Here is a 25,813-nt window from a genome sequence, read left to right on the forward strand (position 1 = left end):
TTGGGGCTTCGAGCTGACAGTGCAGAGCCTGTGTGGGATTCTCTCTCTCTCTCTCTCTCTCTCTCTCTCTCTCGTCTCTCTCTCTCTCTCTCTTTCTCTCTCTCTCTCTCTCTCTCTCCCCTTCCTCACATGCATGCTCTCTCTCTCTCAAAAATAAATAAAAATAAACTCATAAAAAAAATTGCAGACCACCCAGCTGGTGTTGCAGAAAATTGCTTGGTGTGGGGAAAAAGCACACATTTGGAAGTGAAGTGTTTTATGTGACTAGTGAAGGAGACTCACAGGGAAGAAACACACAGGAGATAGACTGAAGTAAGGTTTTCCCTGACACAAGTGGAAAATTAAGTTTTTCCAATATATGATCCCTCATTCTGATACACAGATTATCCAAATGTTAACATTTCATCAGGTTTGCTTTATTTCTATGTATCTATCTACACACATATAATTTTTTTGCTGAACCATTTGAGCGTAAATTTCAGAGATAAAGCCCCATTTACCTCTAAGTACTTGGGATGGTTAATTTTATGTGTCAACTTGACCGGGCTATTGGGTGCCCAGATATGGGGTCAAACATTATTCTGGGTCTTTTTGTAAGTGTGTTTTGGGATGAGGTTAACATTTAAATTGGCAAATCAGATTGCCCTTCCTAATGTGGGTGGGCCTCGTCAGTCAGAGGCCTGAATAGAACAAAATGGCTGACCATCTTTGAGAAAGAGAGTTCTTTCCTGCCTGAGTGCCTCTGATTTGGGACTTTGGCTTTTTTCCTGCCTTTGGACTCAAACTGAAACATTGACTCTTCCTGGGTCTCCAACCTGCTGGCCTGCAGACTGGAATTGCAGCATTGGTTCTCTTTGTTCTCAGGCCTTTGGACTTGGACTGGAACTACACCGTCAGCTCTCCCGGTTTCCAGCTTGCTGACTCACCTGGCAGATCTTGGGACTTGTTAGCCTACATAATCGTGTGAGCCAATTCCTTATAATAAATCCTTCTCTATCTCTCTCTCCGTATATTTCCTATGTGTCTGTTTCTCTGGAGAACTCTGATATTTACTAATGAGTATTTAGTTAAAAAAAAAACATTTTCTCACATAACCACAATGTAATTGTCACACTTGGGAAATTGACATTGATATAGTACTATTATCTAATATACAGATCTTACTCAAAATTTGTTAATTTTCCCACTAGTGTCTTTTGTATAAAATGAAAAAAAAATGTTCTGGTTCAGGATTCAATCTGGGATCACATGTTGTATTTAGTTGTTAGATCTCTTTGGTCTCCATTAATCAGGAATAGTTCTTTAGTCTTTGTCTTTCATGACTTTGACATTGTTGGAGAGTACAGAACATTTATTTTGTAACGTCCCTCAATTTGGGTTTGTCTGCAGATTTAGGATATGCATTTTTGGCAAGAATACTGCCAAATGATATTGAGTCCTTCTCAGTGAACCATACCAGTGGGCATTAGCTTGATTTGTCTTATTGCTGATGATAATTCTGATCATTTGTTAAAGGGATATCTTTCAGTTTCTCCACTGTAAAATTCTTTTTCCATTTGTAATTGTGGGTGATATTTTGAGTCTATGTACTATCTTGTTTCTCATTAAGCTTTTGTCTACTAATTTTAGCATCTGAGAAGTGTATATGAAGCAGGAGTTATTGAAGATGGAATGAGATCATCATGGATGGGTGGGTGAGGAAGTGGGTAAGGGTGAGAGAGCATATGGTGAAAAAGAATCCAATTTTCTATTAAATCACTTTGGCTAGCATGTGAAGATGGTATTAGAGGAACAGGAAGAATAGAAAAGCCGTTCACAGTAGTATGGTGAAAGATAATCTGAGTGAAGGCAGGAGATGGGCTAGAGAGAAATAAATTGATCAGAATGCTGCTAAAAAAGATAGAATCTATAGGACTTGCTTTTGGTCAGGGCTTTGCAACTTGCTAATCCAGCAACTGATAGGGAATGTTGGGAGGCTGTGGTTGGAGAAGGCCTTGCTAGGGAGGTGATTTAATCAGAGATCTGAATGATTAGGGGGTAACTAACCATGAGGAAAGAGAGATCTGGGCAGAGGGAATGTATTCATTATGTTCTGGATGTGTTATGTTAAGCTCAGTGTTGGCATACTTGTTGTTCTTAAATGTATTGGATGGATGTGTGAACTAATGTGCAAATAGAGAGGGCTGATGTCATTGTTATTTCTGTTGCAAAAATAAATGGAAGCTTTGTAAATTGCAAACTTCACGGGGCAAGTTATAGTGTCTTCGTTTTTAATAAAAACATAGTAAGAATAATATCTCCTATTTAGTGAAGGTTTGTCTTGGCCAGATTGAAACTTTTAGAGGCTTTGAATATTAAAAGATTATGGTGGCCACCTCAGGTGTAATTAAACAAAACAAAACAAAAAACCAATAAACACTACTCTGTGACATGAGGATGGGGTGTCTAACAAAATACTCATTTCCCCCCCATGATGATTACTTCAATATTTGATCATGAAAAACTTAATTTGTGCTTATTGATGTATAATTTACACATAAGGAATTTACAAATCTTAAGTGTACAGTTTAATTCTATATATGAATACACGCATATCAAGATACAGAAAATTTCCAGAACCTTGGAAGGCTCCAGGGAAATCAATACCACCTCTCCACAGGTAATCATTATTCTAACTTCTATCACCATAGATTAGTGTTGCCCATTTTAAAACTTCATATAAAAAGAATCACATAGCATGAATTCATTTGTGTTTGTCTTCTTTTGTTCTACATTGTCTGTGAGATTCATCCAAGTGCATTGCATTTCTGTTTGCTGTATATCCAGGAGTGGAATTGCTAGGTCATATGATAAACCTAATGTTTATTTTTATGTATGTATGTATGTATGTATGTATGTATGTATGTATGTATTTAAGCTTATTTATTTATTATTGAGAGAAACAGAGAGAGCACAAGCAGGGAGAGGGGTTAGAAAGAGAGGGAGAAAGAGAACCCCAAGCAGACTCCGTCCTCAGCACAGAGCCTGGTGCGGGGCTCAGTCCCACAACCACGAGATCATGACCTCAGCCCAAATCAAGAGTCAGACACCTAGCAGACTGAGTCACTCAGGGGTCCCCCTAATGTTTATTTTTGAAATGAAAAATTGGTTCAGGGGCACCTGGGTGGCTCAGTAGGTTGAGCATCCGACTTCGGCTCAGGTCATGATCTCACGGTTTGTGAGTTCAAGCCCTGCGTCGAGCTCTGTGTGGACAGCTCAGAGCCTAGAGCCTGCCTCGGATTCTGTATCTCCTTCTCTCTCTGTCCCTCCTCCGCTTGCACTCTGTCCCTCTCTCTCTCAAACATAAATAAACATAAAAAAAATTTTTTTAAAAGAATAATTGGTTCAAAGAATTTTGGGGATGCCCCTGCTCTGTTGGTGCTAGGTACTTTTCTAAATGTTTTACATTTATGAACTCTCTTAATTTTTACAACAGCCCCATGAAGTACCTAATATTACTTTTTTTTTTATGTTTGTTAGTTTTGAGAGAGAGTGAGCGGGGGAGGGGCAGAGAGCGAGGGAGACAGAGGATCCAAAGAAGACTCTGCTGCTGTCAGTGCAGAGCCTGATGTGGGGCTCGAACCCATGAACTGCAAGATCCTGACCTGAGCTGAAGTATGACACTTAACTAACTGAGCCACCCAGGTGCTCCATCTACTGTTATTACTTTTGATTTACCAGTGAGGAAGCAGAGACGCTTAGAGGTTAGGTAACTTGCCCATGATCACATATCTGGTAAACAATGCAGAGTCAGGCTGTAGAATTTGGGCTCTTAAACATTAAGCTATTTGGCCTCCTAATACAGCTTTGGGACCTCTCAGGTTCCGGGCTCTGTATTAGGTTCTTTACATTTATCATCATTTATTCTAACAAGTCTGTTATGGTTGGATATATATATATATATATATATATATATATATATATATATATTTATATATATATATAAATATATATTATATTAAATATATATTAAATATAAATATATATATAAATATATATATTTATATTTATATACACATATATATATGTATATATATATATATATATTTTTTTTAGTTGTTTAATTGACGAGCTTCCAGTATATCTTCCATCACTCTGGCTATCACAGTCTACTATTTATAGGTGGCATTTGGAGAATGGTTCTCGAGTAAAGAGAAATATTTTTGAAAAGAAGACACTAATTCCTTAGGAGTGTTATTTCATGTATTCATGCCGAAAACATTTAATTACCTTTTTAAGAGCCAGGTAGAAGGAATTAAGGACTCAGATTCAAAGATGAAGAAGACATGGTCTCTCCCTTGAGGTGGTTACAGAAAGGAAGTGAGACCAAAGCCAAAGCAGAGTGGTAAGCACTATCACCAGGATTTGAACACAGAGGTGGGTACACTGAGGCTGTGTGCGTATGGGAGTAGGGAAGGCCTCATGAAGGAGGAGGTGATATCTGGGCTGAAACTCAAAGGATGAGGAGGGTTTTGCCAGGTCAAGAGGAAGATGAAGCCTTCTAATCAAAGGCAAGTGTACATGCAACGTTAGGGACCTATGGAAAGGTCTTAACTGAATGGTGTGCAGCTCAGTATGGAGGAGGCTGGAGGTGGTGGTTGTGGTGACAGAGGTGGAGGGAGAGGGGAAGAGAGAGGACTATGGAATGGGGCTAGAAGGCAAAATAACGGTTTGATTAACTGGATTCCTTGGGAAGGAACTCAGTTGCCTTTGGTTAAAAATCCCGGTTGCCTTTTTGTTAAAGGAGGTAAGATCCAGTCTGTTTGTCTGTGATGGTGTACTACTTTTACGGATGGCCTGCTCTACTTCACATTTTAATAGCTCTGGTAAGAATGCTGGGAAAAGAGCTCTGGGGAGCAATAGATAGTAATTGAGCCTGGTATAATTTGTGGGAGATTGGCCTATCTAAATTAATCTAATAAGGTTTTATAGCTGGATGGAATCTAAAATATTAAATCTAATTTTCTCTCATTCTCTTTCTCTCTTTACCAGAGGAAGAAGGGGAGGCTGTGTAAGTTAAGTGGCTCGTGAAGCCCAACATCTAGTGAGTGAAGTAGTGTAAAGAGCACAATTTTTGAGTCAGGCAGACCTGAGTTCTAATCATGTCTTAGTAAATGGCCATGTCACCTTCAGCAAGTGCCCTAACTTCTCTGAGCCTTACTTTCCTTTTCTGCAAAACAGTTACATCTACTTCATAGGTAGCCCCCATCATAGGGCTTATCACATAAGGTTCCATATATTCTCTTTGCCCTTCATCTTTCCTAACAGCACAGAGTCATTGTGATAGAGGTAAAAAAGAGATAAAAAGTGGAAGAGTTGGGGAGGTCAGTGCCCCCTCAAGCAGGGTCTCTCAAGCTACCAGAGTTATAGTAGTCCCCCCCCCCCCCCCCGCCCATTTGGACTGTCTGGGTTCAGACCCTGTAGGTCTGAAAAGTTGACACTGTCAGAACTTCCAGCGTTGATTGGCTCATTGGGGAGAGACTCACACTAACAAAACAGACAAGAAATTTATGAATAGTCTAGGGTGCAAATTCATTAACTTCTAGTGATGTATCTTATAACTAGCTCATGCATTCTCAGTCTCATATTTTTATCTTGAAGTTGTCGAGCCCAGTATCTGAGCTAAGAGAGTTGGGCAGTCTTCAGAAATATTTCATCCAGGTTGTAAGAAAGGCTGATGATTTCACAACCAAGGACCCTTGGTTGTGTGTGTGTGTGTGTGTGTGTGTGTGTGTGTGTATTCACAGTGCTTGGAGAAACAACACATTCCTATTGTAATTGCCTCATTTAGACTCTGTGTGGACTACATCTTTCTATTAACACATGCATCTTCTGAAATGATATAATTGATTGAGTTAGAATTACCTTCAGGTACATTCTGCTATTGAAAAAGCACTCTCCCATCACCTTTGATTGGATCTGGGTGTTTCACATGTTTATACCAACATTCTTACCAGCTATAGATAGCTGATATTAACTTGCAGACTTGAGATTTCCTCTATTTTCTAGAAGCATCTCATGACAGCTCTTTGCACTAGTCTCACTTATCTGTATACCCATTGCCTGGTAGGTAGCATGTACTTGATAAATGTCAGTTCAATAAAGGTGAGGATAAAAGAGAGGACATCAGAAATGGGCTCGATGAATAGGATTTAAGTCCTCCAGTCCTCATGGAACACTCAGGAGAGGGTGCAAATGGTGTGAGGGATGTAGAACCACCCAGGATGGGAGGCTGAGGAGGAAGAAACAACTTTCCAGAAGGTTTCTCTAGAAGGCAGTTGGAAGATTAGGAAAACAAGTGTTACAGGGCTGTTGCTGAAATCTAAGAGAGCAGTGAGGAAGCAGACAGGAACATGGATTAAAAACTGAAGAGATGCTAAGTAAGTAGCCAGATACGCTGTTGAGATGCAGGTGAGTGGATTCTAAGTGTAATTTGGCGATAAAGAGCAAACAGAGGAGGTAGGCGGTTGTTTGGGTAAGTTTGCATCTGGATTGGACGAGTTGTTGGGACAAATGAGTTGAGGTACCCACTAAGCAGTTTGGTGTAAGGGTCTGAGCTTCTAGAACAAATCTGGGATAGTTGAAAGCATGGAAGTGGGAAGACTCCTCGGGAAGAGCGAAGAATGGAGGGGGGTTTTGTGTAGGGGGCAGAGTCCAGACAGACACGGGAATTTAGAGCCAGGTAGAGGAAAATGAGCAGGATGGGGAAAGTCGGGGGACATTTTGAAAGCCAAAGGAGCAAGTTTCAAGGCGGTAATCGGATGCCTCCTGGAGGTCCAGAGGAGGAAGACAGATCTTTTTCAGTCCTTGGTTACAGTGTATTCCGAGGAGCGGGGAAGGCTGGGGGTGGGGCTAAGCCACACCGAAGGCCACGACTAAATTGCAGAGAAAGCAGACGGCCTTAGTAATTTTTCTGGGAGTTTGGCTGTGAAGAGACAGAAAAGGCGGGACTTGGAGAGTAATTTAAGGCTCAAGGGGATAACTGGCTTCAGAATCCCCACCCTTGAGTGGGAACAACTCTGCATCTGCTGGAGGCCCCTCTGCAGGCCTTTTGGGTCCTTTTTAGGATTTCCCTTCTAGCTCTAAACTGGAAAAAAAAAGAACCAATTCTCTCCCCCCTCTCCCCACCCCCCACCTACCTCCGCCTCGCCTTCTCTAAACTGAAAACAAAAATTGCCACTCAGTAAAACGCAAAACCAGCGTTTTGTCCGAAAGCTTTCTTTCTTTAAAAATCCTCTCATGCAAATTAGGAGCTTTAATGTGGCTCCCAGCGATTGGTAGGTACGTACGAAATCCGTCATTTCCTTGTAGTGCAGGATGCAAACGAAGAGTCCGCTTTCTGCCTTCCGATTGGCTGTTTGATTGGGCTACTTCCCTTTACCCCTCCCGGTAGCTCTTATAAATTACACCAAATTGGTTATCCTTTCCACTTCCTTCTCCTTGAATAAGAAGCTGTAACTGCAGTTTTGGCCGTAATGTCTGGACGCGGAAAGCAGGGAGGCAAAGCTCGCGCCAAGGCCAAGTCGCGCTCGTCCCGCGCCGGCCTGCAGTTCCCGGTGGGGCGAGTGCACCGCCTGCTGCGCAAGGGCAACTACGCCGAGCGGGTGGGGGCCGGCGCGCCGGTGTACCTGGCGGCAGTGCTGGAGTACCTGACGGCGGAAATCCTGGAGCTGGCGGGGAACGCGGCCCGCGATAACAAGAAGACGCGCATCATCCCTCGCCATTTGCAGCTAGCCGTGAGAAATGACGAAGAGCTCAACAAGTTACTCGGGGGTGTCACCATTGCCCAGGGCGGCGTCTTGCCCAATATACAGGCGGTCTTGTTGCCCAAGAAAACGGAGAGTCACAAGCCTGGCAAGAACAAGTAATTAGGAAGCTTGAGACCATCCCCACTAACCCCAAAGGCTCTTTTAAGAGCCACCAAAGTGTCAAATGAGGGGCTGATCACGAAATAGCGCATTAGCTCTTTTTTTGAAAATTTGGGTGGCTCTAAAAAGAGCCTTTGGTCTTTGGCTTGTCATGGTTTATTTGCTTTTGGCTTTGTGGCTTTCGGTTTTCTTTGGTAAGAGAACGGCCTGGATGTTAGGCAGCACGCCGCCCTGGGCGATGGTGACTTTGCCCAACAGCTTGTTCAGTTCCTCGTCGTTGCGGATGGCCAGCTGCAGGTGGCGGGGGATGATGCGCGTCTTCTTGTTGTCGCGGGCCGCGTTCCCCGCCAGCTCCAGGATTTCCGCCGTCAGATACTCCAGCACCGCCGCCATGTAGACCGGCGCGCCGGCCCCCACCCGCTCGGCGTAGTTGCCCTTACGCAGCAGGCGGTGCACTCGCCCCACCGGGAACTGCAGGCCGGCGCGGGACGAGCGCGACTTAGCCTTAGCGCGGGCCTTGCCTCCCTGCTTTCCGCGACCTGACATGACTAAAAGTGAGGTTACAACACCTAAAGCTCTGAACCTCACAACAAAACAGGATTGAAAGATCAGCGATTGAAAAGCCTTTATAAGCTTTGCTAGGGGTGGGGTCAGGAACGAGTTTTTCATTGGTCCTAAATTGGCTCCAGAACTAGCCAATAAGGCCAAGAGTAGGTGCTGTTACGTAGTTATTACTGATAACGCAAGGTCCCTGCAAGGCCCAATGGAAATGAAGGACTTTTGGAGCCCTAATTTGCATACGGTGGTTATAAAAGGATCAGGCCCGCCCATTCTCGCACTTCTTTTCTTTGCTAACGCGTGTGGTGTTGTACAATGCCTGAGCCGGCAAAATCCGCTCCCGCGCCCAAGAAGGGCTCGAAAAAGGCTGTCACCAAAGCCCAGAAGAAGGATGGCAAGAAGCGCAAGCGCAGCCGCAAGGAGAGTTACTCCATCTACGTGTACAAGGTGCTCAAGCAGGTGCACCCCGACACTGGCATCTCGTCCAAGGCCATGGGCATCATGAACTCGTTCGTCAATGACATCTTTGAGCGCATCGCCGGCGAGGCCTCCCGCCTGGCGCATTACAACAAGCGCTCGACCATCACGTCTCGGGAGATCCAGACGGCTGTGCGCCTGCTGCTGCCCGGCGAGCTGGCCAAGCACGCCGTGTCCGAGGGCACCAAGGCCGTCACCAAGTACACCAGCTCCAAGTGAGTCCCTGCCGGGACACGGCGCTCGCACGGGTCGCCGGCCGCTTGACTCCAAAGGCTCTTTTCAGAGCCACCCACCTAATCACCAGAAAAGAGCTTTGTTCACTTATTTTCCCCTCACTTCTTTCTCACAAAGTAAGTTGTTTTACTTGCGAAAGGTCATGGAAGATGGCACACGTAGTATCTAAGCCTTTCTTAAACTTGAGACTCCTGGCGCGTGACTGGCTTTGCTTTTTAATCTAGAGCGCGTCTTAAAAACTTTTAACTTAGTTTTTCTAGAAATACTTTCGAATTAAGATATTGGAGAATGTTCCTCCTCACCTTCCGTCCCTAGACTATTGTGTCCTGGTCGTTCTGTTGGGTGTATGTTTCATCGGTGTTCTAAAACGAAATGAGTGATTTCGGTCATCCTCACTTAAAGTCCCAGGACAACTAAGCCCCGGGGGCCGCGGATATTGCGTCAGAGCGCTGAAGAATTCTTCCGAGCGTTTGGCATCTGCCTGGGTGCCCAGTCACCAGTTCTGCCCTGCGGTGTGGCCTCCTGTGGATCCCAGCGGTCTGGGCGTTAAGGGTGGAGCCTGTGCTGCCGGGTCCTAGCCTTTCCCTGATTGGACGACATGAATATTTAAAATCACCCGCCGGCTCCGGAATTTGTAGATTCTGGTTTCCGCTGCTTACTTTGGGTCTTTGAAATCCCTGTTATTTCTCGGTTTGTGGATCGTTTTTGCATTTAATTCTTCTCGGAACGCTCCGGCTTTAGGTCACTGCACGGCGCTGGTCATTGAGTTCTGGGCTCAAAAGCCACCTCTCGGAGGCCTTCCCAAGTCCCACTCAGGAATTTGCGCCTCTTGTTCTTGCCTGTCATCCGGTCTCATGGTTTTCTCTTCCTCCTAGCAGCCGTCAGAAATTGGTTCGTTTCTTAGGTATGGTCCTTGTTCTCAAGCCCTTAACAGAGACTTTGCTGGTCTGTTTTTCTGTATTGTCCATGCCAATCAGTGCCTGGCACAAAGCGGACACTTAAATACTTACTGAATTATTAAGATCTGTCGAATTAATTTTCCCACCCCATCCTTAATCGCTCCCGTGGATGGATGGGTGCCGTTCATTTCCATTAGATACATGTGAAGACATGAAAATGGAAATGTTTTTGGAGCTCTTTGCCCAAGTCCGTCCGTGGTCACCTCAGGGCAAGATCTCTGAGGAGGCCCGTGTTAAGGTACTTTTTGCGCCAAATAGGTGACAATGGTTGGTTCTCCCTTTACGCTCCTTAGTGTAGCGTAACCTCTTTTGGATTTTCGTTAAATTCAGAGCATTGAATCCTTTTCCAGTCTCCTTTTCTGAAACCCATCACTTCCACCCTGATCCTCTGTTCCCCATGGAGATGAGCATTTAATTTACACTCACCTTCTCATTTATCAGGAAGCCCTGAAAAGATAGACCCTGTAAGACAGGCAAGGTTAATAACCCTTTTGCAAAGGAGGTTGAGAAAAGCAATGGGATTGGTTCACTGGTCATGCAGCCAACTTTTCCACCTTTGTATCTTCAAATGCGTGGACAATTGCATTTTAGTTTTATTTTGTGTGATTACAGAATGTTCACAGTCTTTCTGTCCAAGCCTTGATTTTGCTGATGAAGACACTGATCAGTTATTCAACTCTGCTTTTGGCTAAGGGGTTCTGGGCTTGATCCTAAGAGTTTTGTGAATTCAGATGGACTCCAGACATCATGAACTGAATAAGTCTTCTGTTTCCCACATGTGTGTTTTCAAGTGTGTGTAGATGCTATTGTATTAATAAAATTACCGATTAATTTAAAAGCTTGGCTGCTTTCTTTTTATCTGCAATATATTTTCTCATTAAATGAAGTAAACAGATACAACCACTGCTGGGTCTGTGGAAAAGGATAAATATTTATAAACCATTGGCCAAAATTACTTCTACCCAAGAGGTGCACTGGGGTTGAAGTAGCTTGTTATGAGGACACTGTTAATGTTTAGTCATTTAAAAAGACATGACCACAAATAAGAAGCATTATAAACAAGGTAGAAGAAATAAAGTCCTTAAGAAAGTTTAGCTAACACCTATAGAGCACTTAGTATGTGCCAGACAATGTTCTCCAGGCTCTTTATACATATTGACTCATTTAATCCTCACAAGAACCTCATGAAATATCATTCTTATCTCCCATTTTATAGTTGAGGAAACTGAGGCATAGAAAGACTTCTCCTCAGAAACTCTCCAGAGAATAAACTGCTAGTTCAGGATTTAAGGGATTTGAGAGAGTAAGATCAATCTCTGAAAACCTGGATCCCTCCTTGGATTTTGGGAGGAAATTATCTATGCTTTACAATTAAAAGGAATATCACCTGCTTTATTCTTTTCAGGATGTGCCCCGTATATAAATCTATGGTGGTGGTGGTGGCTGAAATCCTTGGGGAGGGGACTGAGGGGGTTCTGGTTCTCCATCGCAGAGGCCATATCTCAACTTGCTTATCAGTTGGAATCCCTTCACTAATATGAGAGAGTCTTGGTTACTGGTTTCAGGCTCCTCCTGGGCATGGTGTTCACTAGCAAGGAAACTGCAGAGTGGGGAAGGGGAAGAGGTGATAGAATTTGAAATTTTAACTCCAGAGGGGAGCTAATTAGTGATAGTGAGTTTAATCTTCCTAAAGAACCTTTTTCATCACTTCTTTCTCCTGCTAAGACATCTGTTGTCTATTTGCTTATGTTGGGGTTAACAATGATTGTTATAATAATTGCCTCTACTTATTGAGCACTTAACTACTTCATGGTCCTCTGCATTGCATCATTCGATCTATAACTGGCACCACTGAAGTAGATTCCATTATCATCATCCTTATTTTCTAGATAAAGGAAACAGCCTCAGAGAAGTTAAATAACTTGTCCAGGATTGTTTAGGAAGTAAGTGGTGGAGCTATAATCCAACACACATTTTTAAAAAGCTTGATATTCAAAGCTTTCCAAAATCTGCCTCTTCCTCCTTTTATAGCTGTGTCTTCTACTGTTCTCCTCTAGGGTTAGGTGGGTTTTCTGCTCTGCTTCAAATGGTCTGTTCACCTTCCACTAAACCCATTTGCTCCTTCCCAGGTCTGGATTGGATTGCTCCTTCCTTCTGGCTTGGCCAGAGTTTTCTTTCAAGCCAAAGTCATACCTTCCAGCTCAAATGACATCTCTTCCTTCATTTCTCTATCATACCCACTTGCACACACCTGTTCTATTCAAGTGGGAGAAAGTGTTAGGGTTGCACCTCACCTCTTCTAGGCTCAAACCTCTCGGATATTCCATGTTCTCCTGCTAGAGTAATCTTCCAAGCACAGGTCTGACCTCATCACCTACCTGCTGATAAACCTCCAGTGGCCTGTATCACTGCCTCAGTTTGGCCTTCAAGAGAAAAAAAATAAAATAAAACAGAAAACGTAAAAATTTATCAGTAATTCTTACCATATTTGGTTTCACAATGTGGCCTGGGGAGGGGACCTTTCTTTAAGAGGGAGGTTAACATAGCTCACAGTACAGGTAATCAGTAATTCTGACACAGAGAATAGTAAGCCTGAAGGGCAGCTCTGTTTGGGTTTCAGCAAGTGACCCTTAACTGCAAGACTGTCCCTGTGCCTAGGGAGACTAGGTTTCATCATTTCATATGGGCAATGGAAAATCTGTGTCTACTAATTTTGTAAATCTATTAAGTATCTATTGATATTAAGTTCTATAAGAAAGGCTCTCTAGGATCATTCCTCTTCTCTGACTCCTAAGCATTGCTAGATATGATATCATTGATTCATTTTTTCATTCAAAAATTGGTTGAGTGTGTTAGATATCAGGCAATCTGCTGGGCAGTGAGCATACAAGATTCAACAGAACAGAGTGGCTTCTGCCTCCCTGGACTTTTAGTGCCTAGGAGAGAAGTTGGATATTAAACCAGTGACTATAATAAAGTGTGATGAGTGTTAAGTGGGATAAGTGCCCGCACAGATAGTGCAATGGAGGGAGGCCTAACTTGACATTGGTGGGGGCGAGGAAGGCCTCTGGGAGGAGGGGACTTTAGGATGAGGCCTGAGGTGGATGGGAAGGAAGAGTGTTCCAGGCCATGGGTGGCATGGGCAAAGGCCTGGGGGAGAGCAAAAGCCAGCTGGCTCAGAGAAGTAGGAGGAACTGCAAGAAGCAGTTTAGAGGACAAGTTTAGGTAGCGTTTGGAGGGCAAGGAGGAGAGCACAGTAAAACGAGTTTACACCGGAAGGCAGAGCCCAGACCTTGCCAGATTAGACCAGACATATGGAAACAGACTTTAGAGAACCCCATTAGCTTCTAAGCTAATGTAACTATGGAGACAGGAAGGAGCCAAATAGCAGTGAAAACACAAATGGCAGTGAAAACACAGTCTCAGAGGCCACAGGGTCTATGTCCATTAAAGCACCTTCTGGGGCAGATGGCACCCTGGCCCTCAAATGGGTATCCATTCATTGCAATGGGGTATCCCTTAACATAGAAATGGCTGCATCAGGCCATCCAGGCTGATACCAGCCACCATGGCGCTCTGAGGAACCATGAGATTTCGAGGGGTCTGTGAGATTCATAATAGGTCAAATGTAAAGGTTTGCTAATGTCCAGTGCTGGTTAAGGTTAGAGAAATGGGGTAGTCTTATACACTATTAGTGGGAGAAGAATGTGGTGCAAACTTTTTAGTGGGTAATGTAACAATATCACAATTCCCTTTTCATATACGAAACAAAACAAAAATGTCTACACAAAATCCTCCAAGATACTTATGCAGGGAGGGTAAATAGCAGCTTTTTATTTCTATTTTCTATTTTTTCCTACTTTTTTATTATTAAAAAATTGTTTTTAAAGTTTATTTTGAGAGAGCGCGCGCACGCGCACAAGCGGGGGAGGGGCAGAGAGGAGAGACAGAATTCTCTCAGGCAAGCTCTGTGCCATCAGCGCACAGCCAGATTCGGAGCTCGTACTCACCAACCAACCGCGAGATCATGACCTGAGCCGAAATGGGAGTCAGACACTTAATTGACTGAGCCACCCAGGCACCCCTCTACTTTTTAAAAAGTTTATTTATTAAAATTTTTTTTAACGTTTTATTTATTTTTGAGACAGGAAGAGACAGAGTATGAACAGGGAGGGTCAGAGAGAGGGAGACACAGAATCTGAAACAGGCTCCAGGCTCTGAGCTGTCAGCACAGAGCCCGGCGCCGGGCTCAAACTCACTGAGGAGGAGATCATGACCTGAGCTGAAGTTGGCCGCTTAACCGACTGAGCTACTCAGGCGCCCCTATTTATTTACTTTTGAAAGAGAGAGAGAGTGTGTGTGGGTGCGGGAGCCAGGGAGCAGCAGAGACAGAGGAACAGAATTCCAAGCGCAGAGCAAAGTTTGGAAGTCACAAACTGAGATCATGACCTGAACCTAAATCAAAAGACGGCCGCTTAACCGACTGAGCCACCCAGGTGTCCCAACAGCAGCTTTTTATTAAAAGCATATTTTTAATTCTTGATAATTGAGAAATTAAAACATATACACAGAGGGGAAGATACCCATTACCCAACTTCATCAATTACCAACTTAAGACTGTCTGTCCTGTATCATTTTGAAGCAGATCACAGACAGCATATTATTTCATCCATAAATATTTCCTTATGTATCTCTAAAAGATAAGGACCACAATACCAAGTCACACCTAAACAAATTAACAATAGTTCCTTAATTCATCAAATATCCAGTTGGTGTTAAACTTAATCTACATGTCACAGCTTTAAAAAAATGCTTGGTTTAAATCTGAATCCAAATAAGTTCTGAACATAATGGTTGGTTGACACGTCTTTCAACTCTAATATATGTTTCCCATCCATCTCTATTTTTTTCTTTTTTTAATTATTAAAAAAATTTTTTTTAATGTTTATTCATTTTTGAGAGACAGAGAGAGCATGAGCAGGGAAGGGGCATAGAGAGAGGGAGACACAGAATCTGAAGCAGGCTCCAGGCTCTGAGCTGTCAGCACAGACCCCGATGCGGGCTTGAACTCACAAACTGCGAGATCATAACCTGAGCCAGAGTCAGACGCTCAACCGACTGAGCCACCCAGGTGCCCCCTTTTTTTCTTTTTTCTTTTCTTTTATTTATTTATTTATTTTTTAATGTTTATTTATTTTTGGGGCAGAGAGAGACAGAGCATGAACGGGGGAGGGGCAGAGAGAGAGGGAGACACAGAATCGGAAACAGGCTCCAGGCTCCGAGCCATCAGCCCAGAGCCTGACGCGGGGCTCGAACTCACGGACCGTGAGATCGTGACCTGGCTGAAGTCGGACGCTTAACCGACTGCGCCACCCAGGCGCCCCTTTTCTTTTTTAAATGTTTGTTTATTTTTGAGAGTGAGAGAGAGTGCGTGAGTAGGGGAGGGGTAGAGAGAGAAGGAGACACACAATCAGAAGCAGGCTCCAGGCTCCGAGCTGTCAGCCCAGAGCCCGACACGGGGCTCGAACCCACCAACTGAGAGATGATGCCCTGAGCGGGAGTCAGACGCTTAATCGCTTGACCGACTGAGCCTCCCCAGGTGCCGCCATCCCTATTTTCGTGTAATTTCTTTGTTAAAGAGACATGGTTGTTTTTCCTGTAGAGTTTTCCAGTTGGGATTTTGCCTATGGCTTCCCTGTGATGTAGTTTGTTGTGATTCTTTGTCCCTTTACGTTTCCTGTAGAAACAGAATAAATGGAGCAGAAGGTGATTAGATTTAGATTCATTTTTGTACTTTCTGGCAAGATTGCTGCACAGGTGGTGCTATTTTTTTTTTTTTTTTTCCCTATCAGGAGACACACAATGTGTAGTTGCTCCCCTTTCTCTGACAATAGCTGTTGATGCTTAATGCTTGGATCCTTTAATTCATTAGTGGCTGCAAAATGATATTCTAGCACTCCTCCTTAATTTTATTAGCTGGCAAGCTTCAATAAAGAGAAAGCAGTATTATTTTTAATATTAAACACTCAGAAAGTACTTAACTATCTAATAGGTGAAAAGAGAGCGACAGGATCCCTTTTGATATAAATAAAAAAGTATATGTATGTATTGGTATGTATACATGCATATATGAAGGAAATATTTTTCTGAAATTTCATATGATAAAACTCATAATAGTGGCTAGTCATAAGGAGAAGAGTTTGGGTAGCCCAGAAGGAGGATTTTACTTTTTCTTTATATCTTTCAATATTATTTGAATTTTTGATGAACGTATGCTTGAAATCATTGTCAGCAGAGGTTATTTGGACAGTGGGGTTATTGGCCTTAAGGAAAAACAAAAACAAAAACAAAAACCCGGTGCTGTGAGAATATTTTTGGTGAAAATAATGCTTCAAATAACTATCCTAATGCTTGGCATCTAGTAGACCCTCAATTCATCTTCATTAATTCTGAAAAACAGTTTAAAAAATCTTCAAGAGGGGTGCCTGGGTGGCTAGTCGGTTAAGCACCTGACTTAAGCTCAGGTCAAGATCTGTTTGTGGGTTCGAGCCCTGTGTTGGGCTCTGTGCTGACAGCTCAGAGCCTGGAGCTGCTTCAGATTCTGCGTCTCCTTCTCTCTCTGCCCCTCCTCTGCTTGCGATCTGTCCTCTCTCTGTCTCAAAAATAAATAAACGTTAAAAATTTTAAATAAAAAAAATAAATAAAACATCTTCAACAATATAACCAGCATTCAAACTAGACAGCAACAATGGACTCCAAGTGTTCCTGGGACTTGTGTATGGACCTACAGGTCTGGGATTGGGATTCTGCTAGTACAATCACTTAAAAAATCGTGAACATCAACTTTAAAAGAGTTATGCTCTGAAGTGATTTTCCTAACTAGTCAATTTTGCTGCTGAGGCCTCTGTCATAGATTAGGTCTTCAGCCAGGTCAGGAGAGCCAGTCAGGCTCTTCAAGGAGGACTGACTGGGTCATGGAGGGGTGTGAAATCAGGTGATGAGAGTACAGAAGATTGGCCCTGGACAGTTGGCATGGGTTACTGAGCAAGTCAAGAGCAGTATTTGGGGAAGGTTATTCTGACCCTCTTAATCTTTACTCTGACTGAGCCATGCAGGATAAATTGGTGCTCCTAAATGTTACTCTTATTTTTCTGAAATTTGCAAATCACACATAATCTGAGGATCTTTTACTGTATTTGCTGTATATATTTAGTAGAGCCATTGCCCTTTTTCTTATTTATTATTCCTTTGTATGTTTATTTTTTACTCCCTTGCAGACAATCATTCTAATTTTGCTTCTATGTGTTTGTGCAAAAGGTGTATTGCTTTCTATGCATTAAAAACAATTATTCTTGGGGTGCCTGGGTGGCTCAGTGGGTTAGGCATCCAACTTTAGCTCAGGTCACAATCTCGCACTCCGTGAGTTCGAGCCCCGTGTCTGGCTGTGTGCTGACAGCTCAGAGCCTGAAGCCTGCTTCAGATGTTGTATCTCCTTCTCTCTCTCTGCCCCTCCCCGCTAGCATGCGCTCTCTTTCTCTCTCTCTCTCTCTCTCAAAAATAAACATTTAAAAATTAAAAAAAATTATCCTTGCATACTATATATTGCATTTATATGGTATTTTTGAAATAATAAATTACAGAGATGAATAGATTAATGGTTTCCAGGGAATGGGGGTGAGATGGGTGGTTGGGAAGAAACTGGGAAATTCTTTTGAGATGACTGAATGGGACGGTATCTTGATTGTGGTGGTGGTTACACGAATTTACACATGGAATAAAATTGCATAGAATTACATGCACACACGCATATGAACTCAGGTTAAAAAAACATGTGAGAAGTCATTAAGGTCTGCATATTAGTTAACAGTAATGTACCAATGTCAATTTTCTGGTTTTTGCTATTGCATTGCAGGTATTTAACACATCACCATGGGAAGAGGCTTAGTGAGGGGCACATGGAACTCTTTGCACTGTTTTTGCAACTTCCTGTGAGTCTATTATCATTTCAAAATAAAAACTAAAAAGCTACAGAACATACTTTACTAGTAATTAAATAGATACAAAGGTAAAATAGAATGTCATATATATTGTTTTCAATAGAAAAATTCTTCTTTGGTGCCAGACAATGTTTTAAACACTTTACACGGATTACCTCATTTACAGAAAAATTTTTTTAACATTTATTCATTTTTTGAGAGACAGAGAGCACAAGCAGGGGAGAGGCAGAGAGAGGGGGAGACACAGAATCCGAAGCAGGCTCCAGGCTCTGCGCTGTCAGCACAGAGCCCAGTGCAGGGCTTGAACCCATGAAACACAAGATCATGACCTGAGCCGAAGTCGGATGCTTAAACGACTGAGCCACCCAGGCACCCCTGGATTACCTCATTTTATTCCCCTAATAATCTATCTAATAACCTAATAACCCTATCAGCAGGTAGCATCATTATTTCCATTGTACAGATGTGGAGACAGAACCACTGAGGGGTTAAGTCACATGTCAGTAAGTGGCCAAGCCAAGATTAAAAGTCAGAGTCTCTTTTCAGTCATTATGCTATACTACTAATGTCAAAGAAGCAAGATATTGAGGCAGCATTTACAACAGTTAACAATATTGTAAATAACCAAAAATGTAGGAATGCTGAAATAAATATAGGAAAAAAAAATCATCCTATCTCAATCAACCTGCAACCACCACTTAGCTATTTATTGATATCAAGCCATATTTACTGACTAGTTTTCAAAGAGGAAGAACATATACCAGAGAAACAGTGAAGTGTCTCACCAAACAAGGAAAAACTAGAGTTAATAGGTTGTGGGGAAGCATGGACTGTAGAGTTTTGATGGGCTTAAAGCAAAGCAGGCCTGTGTGAAAGGATGGACATCAGAATTAGGCTTTGAAGTGTATCCAGGTTCCTGTTTCCTTGGAAACCACAAAGTTAAGATAAAGATGAATGTTGTGTTTAGAAACCTCTTATTGAAGTTTTGTACTTGGGTTGAAAATCAAGGTCTGTGTCAAAGTGATTTAGGTCCTCCTGGCGGGAGGGGGATGTTTCATTCTAGTTGATGTGATTTCAAACTGAAAAGGTTCTGGTAGTCTGTGACTTTTAGAACAGATTTCTCAGTGAATAAGAAAGCAGTAGTCATTCAAAGAAGGGGATTGTGACAATATAGCTGCAGCATGTCCTTGAGACCTATGTTTCCTGCTATTTCTTTGGCTAGCTGTATCTATTATCCCAGCCTGATGAATAGCAGAACACATTTTTACTTTCTCAGTTCTAGTTAATTTCTACTCTCTGAGAATATATGTAAGTGGGATCGTGTTTTATATTTTATTCTATGTTTTGCTTTTTCCCTTCTCTAATCCTATTTTAAAAATTGGCCTTTCCTGCTCATTCATCTCCCACAGAACACAACCTGTGTCTGTGCTATCCCTGTTGTGATGTGAACATTCAATCTGTTGATTGAACTGCTGCATTAAACTGCATGATGGGCAAAACCACATTTCATCTCCTCATTCTCAGTGACAAACATCCAGGTTTGCTCTAACTCCCCATCACAAAAAGTGCTACAATGAACATTGTTGTACATTTCCCTTATGGACCTAGGTAAGAATATCTTTTAGATAAAAACCCAGGAACAGAACTGCTTATTGGGATCCGTTTATTCTTTTTTTTTTTATTTAATTTTTTAATGTGTATTTTTGAGAGAGACAGAGATAGAGACAGTGTGAGCAGGGGCGGCAGAGGGGCAGGAAGAGAGGGAGACACAGAACTCCAAGCAGGCTCCAGGTTCTGCACTGTCAGCACAGAGCCAGATGCAGGGTTCGAACTTATGAACTGTGAGATCATGACCCCAGCCAAAGCCTAGCTTAACTGACTGAGCCACCAGGCAAGCCCAGAATCTGTTTATTCTTAACTGAACAAAGAGTACCAAGCTCCCCTCCAGAATGGTTGCCCCAGACTTCCAACACCATGGTATCAGTGCTCCTCTGAGCCTACTTCCAGACCAACCCTTGGGTCATCCAACTTTATGAGTTTTTCTACACTCGCTGGTATAAAGTGATATCTCATTATTCTTTTCATTTTTGTTTCTTTGATTATTAATCAGTTCAAGCATCTCTACATGAGTTCGATAGCTTTTGTGTTTGTTCTCTTGTGTATTGCCTGTTCATATCCTTTGCTCCAACATTGTTTCTAGAATAAAACCTAGCCTCTCCCTAGTTTGGCATGGAGTCCCTGGTACTAAAAGCTCACTTTTTTTTTTTAAGATTTTTTTTTTTAAGTAATCTCCACACCTACATGGGGCTCAAACTCACAACCCTGAGATCAAGAGTTGCATGCTCTATTGACTGAGCCAGAGGCACCCCTAAAGCTCACTTCTCGTCACTGCCCTTTGCCCATGCTACATGTGGCCCCATAAAAGTTCTTCTTTGTTTTCATTGTCTGTTCTGCCTGGATTACACCACCTTCTCCTAGCCCCCAATGTAAACATGCCTCAAAACCTAAATATTCTTTAGAACCCAGCTCAAAATATCACCAACATATTTGCTCAGCTGGAATGGACCTTTTCCTCTCAGCTCCCACAGAGCTCAACCTACATTTCCTTTAGTCATCTACCACGATAAGGCTTCTACTCTAGCTACTGAGGTGGGTATTACCTCCCTACAAAGACAGGCATAGGTTTGTGCAAGCATAGAGAGATTCAGAAGGCATATTCAGAGAAATATTAAGATTTATTAAACATGAGTAAGATGATTTTTACTTTGTTCTTTGTAGTTTCCTGTAGCCAGTGGTTTTTTCCTAACTATAGATTGTAAACCATTAGTGGGTTATGAAACTGATTTACTTGATAGAGGTCATCTTTTTACTTTTCCCTTTTTTTTAAGAAGATAGAGTATATCACAAATAGTATCATTTTGTGAAACTTGTTGCAATTTATATATATATTTTTAATGTTTATTTTATTTTTGAGAGAGAGAGAGAGAGAGAGAGAGAGAGACAGAGTGCGAGCAGGGGAGGGGCAGAGAGAGAGGGAGACACAGAATCTGAAGCAGGCTCCACGCTCTGAGCTGTCAGCACAGAGCCTGAAGCGGGGCTCGAACCCATGAAGCGTGAGATCATGACCTGAGCTGAAGTTGGACGCTTAACCGACTAAGCCACCCAGGTGCCCCTTCAATTTATATTCTTGTGTAAAGGCAATGTAAAATGAATTTCTTACTGTGAGTTGAGGTCAAGAGGTTTGTTCTACTGTGCGGAAGGGTCACAGAACATATTCCCCCAATATATGCTACTTTGGCATATTGATATTTTGAGCTGTAGGCTCAAACAACAATGTAAGGACAGATTTTCTCTGACCCTCCCCTCACTTACCTGCTTCAAGATACATCCTCCAGGGGCGCCTGGGTGGCGCAGTCGGTTAAGCGTCCGACTTCAGCCAGGTCACGATCTCACGGTCCGTGAGTTCGAGCCCCGCGTCAGGCTCTGGGCTGATGGCTCGGAGCCTGGAGCCTGCTTCCGATTCTGTGTCTCCCTCTCTCTCTGCCCCTCCCCCGTTCATGCTCTGTCTCTCTCTGTCCCCAAAATAAATAAAAAACGTTGAAAAAAAAAAAAAAAAAAAAAAAAAAAAAAAAAAAAGATACATCCTCCAGAAGGAACTCAGTTGTCATAAGTCCCTTTCCTGGGAGTTTCATCAAGCAGGGAATATTACCCCTTATCACAGGAGAACTCGACTTCACAGCCAGACAAACTTTGTCACAAACTCTCATATCTCCCGTGTATTCTTCTAAGGGCCCATTCATCTTTTAAAAAGGCATTTACTGTCTCCTAAGAGGCCTCCAGTTCCCCTCCTCTTTCACTATTAAGATGGTATTTATGTCTGAATTCTAAGCCACCTTGGGGAGTTAATTATTTTTCCCTGGGTGTCTCCCATGTATACATAAGGTATGCATGTTAATAAACTTCTGTTTACAGGTACCTGGGTGGCTCTGTTGGTTGAGTGTCCAACTTTGGCTCAGGTCACTTTCTCACTGTCTGTGAGTTTCAGCCCCGCGCCAGGCTCTGTGCTGACAGTTCAGAGCCTGGAGCCTGCTTCGGATTCTGTGTCTCCCTCTCTCTCTGCCCCTCCCCTGCTCGCATTCTGTCTTTCTCAAAAATAAAATAAGCATTAAAAAAATATATTAAAATAAATACATAAATTTCTGTTTGATTTTCTCTTGTTAATCTGTCTTTTATTATGGGAGTCTCAGCTAGGAATGCAGAAGGACAGAGGGAAAATTATTTTCTCTTCTCTATAGTACAAATATATACATATTTAATGTTTATTTATTTTTGAGAGAGAGACAGAGTGTGAGTGGGGGAGGGGCAGAGAGAGACGGAGACACAGAATCGGAAGCAGGCTCCAGGCTCCGAGCTGTCAGCACAGAGCCTGGTGTGGGGCTTGAACCCACGAACTGCAAGATCATGACCTCAGCCGAAGTTGGATGCTTACCGACTGAGCCACCCAGTTAACCCCCCTACAGTACAAATATTGATATTATTTGTATCTATGTGTAATCACTTTCCCTGGAAACCTTGAACCTAATACAAAAGAAAAGTAAAACACAAAGCGTAGGCTCAAATTCCATCCTGGTCACTTTTTAGCTGGGTGACCCATATCCCCAGGGGGCTCATCTTCACCAGAAATTTCCCTATCTGTAAAACAGGAATAAAAAGACCTACTTCCTTTCCAGGGTTATTGTAGAATCAAATGAGAAGACATAAGGGGAAGGCTTTTGTGAGTCACAAAACATCCAGGAACCCAAATATTCTTATTGTCTGGGTCACAGTCTAGAAGAATCTCTAGATGCTACTCCTCTAGATTATATAATGTACCCATTGTTTCCTGTGAGTCTTTCCACATCCTGATTGTGAGGTTCCCAAGGTAAAGATCTAGGACTTGTACAGTTAGTGTTTATCAGAATGTTAATGAAATGACTAATAATTATTACTTTATTGCCATGTTGAGATTCTGCCCTAAGTACTTTGCATGGACTGTGTTTATCTCATTTCATCCCTATGGTAATCCTATGAGGTAAGTACCTTTCTTGTCACTATTTTACAGATATTCAAACTGCAACATCAAGCCCCTGTTGTAGTCTTTTCTCTTCCAGTTTTTCCCAGACAAGTGAATCTGGGGAACAGTTTCCTAGTTGTCCAGTTTGGGCCTTCCCCAGGTCACCAGAGGTATCTAGCCAAGGGCCACAGACGTCTCTGTGTATTGCTCTGAAGGCTGGAGTTTTCTAAGTGGAGACACAGCCTCCCCTCTGGCCCCCACACTGTCGGACACAGGGGGTGTGAGTAAAAATGCAAACCTGTTCCTCGTGGTTTATACTCAGGTGTAACTGACAGACAGAAGGGCCTTTTGGAGATGGAAAGTGCAGGGGCACCTAAAAAGAGAAAATTAGGGGAAGTCTGGTTCTGCTTTGAGAAGGCCCTCTAAGAGGCTCTGAGCTCAGAATCTGCAGTGGGTTGAATAGTGTCCTCCCAAAAGTCATGTCCACCTGGAAGCTCAAAATGTGACCCTATTTAGAAATAAGGTCTTTGCAGATGTAATTAAGGATGTTTAGATGAAATTCTCCTGGATGTAGGATGGAATAAGAGAAAGGAGTAGGAAAAGAAGACATCCAGATGGCCAACAGACAAATGAAAAAATGAAATGAAAAATGAAAAACTGTTCAACATCCCTCATCATCAGGGAAATACAAATTAAAACCAGATGTTGGTGAGGATGCAGAGAAGGAGGATTTCTTTTGCACTGCTGGTGGGAATGCAAACTGGTGCAGCCACTCTGGAAAACAGTATGGAGCTTCCTCAAAAAGTTAAAAATAGAATGACCCTATGACCCAGCAATTGCACTGCTCGGTATTTATCCATGGGATACAGGTGTGCTGTTTCGAAGGGACACACGCACCCCCATGTTTATAGCAGCACTATCAACAATAGCTAAAGTATGGAAAGAGCCCAAATGTCCATTGATGGATGAATGGATAAAGATGTGATACACACACACACACACACACACACACACACACACACACAATGGAGTATTACTCTGCAATCAAAAAGAATGAAATCTTGCCTGTGCAACTACATGGATGAAACTGGAGGGTATTATGCTAAGAGAAATTAGTCAGAGAAAGACAAATATCATATGACTTCACTCATATGAGGGCTTTAAGATACAAAACAGATGAACATAAGGGAAGGGAAGCAAAAATAATATAAAAACAAGGAGGGAGACAAAACATAAGAGACTCTTAAATGCAAAGAACAAGCTGAGGGTTTCTGGAGGGGTTGTGGGTAGGGGGACCGGCTAAATGGGTAAGGGGCATTAAGGAGGACACTTGTTGGGATGAACACTATGGGTGTTACACATAGGGGATGAATCACTGGAATCTACTCCTGAAATCATTATTGCACTCTATGCTAACTGACGTAGATGTAAATTTAAAAAATAAATAAAATTAAAAATAAATAAATAAGTAAATAAAAAGAAACAGACAGACATGGGGACTCAGGAAAAAGACAGAGAGCGAGAGCGAGAGCGAGAGCGAGAGCGAGAGCGAGAGCGAGAGCGAGAGCGAGAGCGAGAGCGAGAGCAAGGAGCGGGAAAGACACAGGGGAGAAGGCCATATGAAGACTCAGGCAGAGATTGGAGATTTTGCTGCCGGAAGCCAAGGAAAGCCAGGAGCCACTTGAAGTTGAAAACGGTGAGGAAGCCCCGCCCTTCTGAGGAGGTCTGAGGAGGAGGAGCAGGGGTGGTGGGGTGGGGGGCACATGAGGAGAGCATCACAGGGCTGAATTTTACAGACTAAACAGTAAGCCTGCAAAGTGGGGGACATACGTGGACGGAAGAAAGGGTTATGCCCAGTCATGGGAGTAGCTGTGAATTGCAGACATTGGGTAGGGCGAGAACAAACTTGTGTAAACAGGGGAATGGCTATGAGCATCTAATTAAAAGCCAGGGAAGGTTTGCAATTTGGGAATTGTAAGGGTATTTACCTTCATAATTTTGTTTCAACTTTTCTAAATAGCTAATGATAGTCTTACACATTTTCCCTATTGTTTATTTTGGATCAGACTTGGGCTTGTCACTTCATGGGAATTGTTTTCTTTAAACGTCTCCAGACACCACCACTGGGCAAGTACTGTTATCTCCATTTTACAGTTGAGGAACTGAGGCCTGGTGAGATGAAGCATCTTGCCAAAGCCTCATAGGTAATAAGAGGCAGAGCCAGGACTCCAACTCGAGTCTGTGGCCTTGCACTTAGCCTCTGCTTCTCTGTACTGATCATGACACATGGGCATGTGTTTCATTGCTGAAGGTAACAGGGTGGAGGAGATGGAGAGTGTAAAGCTCAACTCTGGCACAGGGTAGACGTTTTTCTCCACTTGATAGTGATGGTGACAGGTGGACTGTGGGTAAGCAGGTATCAAAGGGTCCGTTGAAGCAGCAAGGCCCTCAACCCTGTACATCATGAACCTCCCGTCACGTCCCCGCTCAGCTGCCAGGATGTCCTCTTCACTTGATGTTTTCTGCTTAGGAATTTGAACTTTGGAGTCCTAGCATTTCAGGCGGAATCCTGGGTCATGGCACTCACTAGCTGTGGGAGCTTAGGCAAGATACTTTAAGCTTCCTAGC

At 42.8% G+C, this 25,813-nt stretch overlaps 3 protein-coding genes and 1 long non-coding RNA gene across 4 annotated transcripts; 3 read left to right on the forward strand and 1 right to left on the reverse strand.

The window, feature by feature from the left end:
* Positions 1-88: 88 nt before the first annotated feature.
* Positions 89-2,239, forward strand: LOC131504027 (uncharacterized). The gene is made up of 2 exons (XR_009257740.1): positions 89-961; positions 1,630-2,239. It is a non-coding gene; the product is annotated as an uncharacterized LOC131504027 (long non-coding RNA).
* Positions 2,240-7,242: 5,003 nt separating this feature from the next.
* Positions 7,243-7,938, forward strand: LOC131504028 (histone H2A type 2-B). The gene has a single exon (XM_058715963.1). It carries the CDS (start codon positions 7,515-7,517, stop codon positions 7,905-7,907), a length of 393 nt encoding a protein of 130 aa, XP_058571946.1. The 5' UTR covers positions 7,243-7,514; the 3' UTR covers positions 7,908-7,938.
* A 79-nt stretch (positions 7,939-8,017) lies between these two features.
* On the reverse strand, positions 8,018-8,490 carry LOC131504029 (histone H2A type 2-C). The gene has a single exon (XM_058715964.1). It carries the CDS (start codon positions 8,451-8,453, stop codon positions 8,064-8,066), a length of 390 nt encoding a protein of 129 aa, XP_058571947.1. The 5' UTR covers positions 8,454-8,490; the 3' UTR covers positions 8,018-8,063.
* A 236-nt stretch (positions 8,491-8,726) lies between these two features.
* Positions 8,727-9,234, forward strand: LOC131504030 (histone H2B type 2-E). The gene has a single exon (XM_058715965.1). It carries the CDS (start codon positions 8,781-8,783, stop codon positions 9,159-9,161), a length of 381 nt encoding a protein of 126 aa, XP_058571948.1. The 5' UTR covers positions 8,727-8,780; the 3' UTR covers positions 9,162-9,234.
* Positions 9,235-25,813: the final 16,579 nt, after the last annotated feature.

The sequence above is a fragment of the Neofelis nebulosa genome, chromosome 2 (genome assembly GCF_028018385.1).
Source record: "Neofelis nebulosa isolate mNeoNeb1 chromosome 2, mNeoNeb1.pri, whole genome shotgun sequence".
Taxonomy (NCBI): domain Eukaryota; kingdom Metazoa; phylum Chordata; class Mammalia; order Carnivora; family Felidae; genus Neofelis; species Neofelis nebulosa.